This window comes from Numida meleagris, unplaced genomic scaffold, assembly GCF_002078875.1.
Source record: "Numida meleagris isolate 19003 breed g44 Domestic line unplaced genomic scaffold, NumMel1.0 unplaced_Scaffold578, whole genome shotgun sequence".
NCBI classification, from domain to species: Eukaryota; Metazoa; Chordata; class Aves; order Galliformes; family Numididae; genus Numida; species Numida meleagris.
This window is the reverse complement of record NW_018364794.1, coordinates 10,746-11,859: the sequence shown is the minus strand read 5'-3', so window position 1 is coordinate 11,859 and position 1,114 is coordinate 10,746. Positions and strand designations below refer to the sequence as shown.

General features: G+C 68.0%; 1 protein-coding gene across 1 annotated transcript in view; it reads left to right on the top strand.

Annotated features, from left to right (window-relative positions):
• Positions 1 to 1,114, top strand: part of LOC110391871 (unconventional myosin-Vb-like) — a gene marked incomplete in the record, with an annotated part of 29,357 nt that overhangs the window by 17,969 nt on the left and 10,274 nt on the right. The window contains 1 exon segment of the mRNA XM_021383826.1: positions 195 to 335. Within this exon segment, the coding sequence (XP_021239501.1) occupies positions 195 to 335 (141 nt within the window).

The window sequence follows — 1,114 nt, the reverse complement described above, 5'->3', positions numbered from 1 at the left end:
TCCCATCTCCTTCCCTTCCCATCCCATCCCCATCCCATTCTCATCCCCATCCCCATCCCATTCCCTTCCCTCTCACTCTACCCCATCCCATCCCATCCCCATCCCCCCCAATCCCCTAACTCACTCCGTCCCGTCCCCGTTCCCCCGTCTCCCGCGGAGGCCGCTCGCTCACGCCGCGCTCCCTCCTCCCCCAGCACGTCTTCAAGCTGGAGCAAGACGAGTACGTGAAGGAGGGGCTCCCCTGGACCCTCATCGACTTCTGCGACAACCAGGCCTGCATCGACCTCATCGAGGCCAAGCTGGGCATCCTGGACCTGCTGGACGAGGAGTGCAAGGTAACCCTGCCCCCCCCGGCTTCATTTTTAGGGGGTGTCTTCATCCTTGGAAAAATTCCTGCCAGCTCCCAGGCCTCCCCTCGGCCTGGCCTCCCCTCGGCCTCCCCCACTTTCTCCAGGCCTTCCGTCTTTCCCCAGGCTTCCCCCTCCATCCCCTCCTTGGCCTCCCCCTCCATCCCCAGGCCTTCCCCTTGGCCCTTAGGCCTCCCCCTCCATCCCCAGGCCTCTCCTCCACCCTTGGCCTGGTCCTCCCCTTGGCTTCCCCCTTGGTCCCCAGGCCTCCTCTCGACCCTTAGTCCCCCCCTCGGTCCCCAGGCCTCCCCTTGGCCTCCCCGCAGGCCTCCCCCTCCGTCCTCAGGCCTCCCCCTCTGCCCCCAGGCCTCCCCTCCGCCCTTGGCCTGGTCTCCCCTCAGCTTCCCCGGGCTTCCCCAGGCTTCCCCCTTCCTCCTTCCCCCTCCTTCCTCAGGCCTCCCCTTGGCCTGTCCTCCTTCCTCAGGCTTCCCCAGGCCTCCTTCTCCGTCCCCAGGCCTCCCCTTGGCCTGGTCTCCCCTCGGCCTCCCCCTCGGTCCCCAGGCCTCCCCTTGGTCCCCAGGCCTCCCCTCAGGCCTCCCCTCGGCCTTCCTCTCTTTCCCAGGCCTTCCCTCTTTCCCCAGGCCTCCCTCTCTGTTCCCCCACCTCGGTCTCCTCCTCCATCCTCAGGCTTCCCCCTCCGTCCCAGGCTTCCCCCTCCATCCCCAGGCCTCCCCTCCGCCCTCGGCCTGCTCTCCCCATGGCCTCCC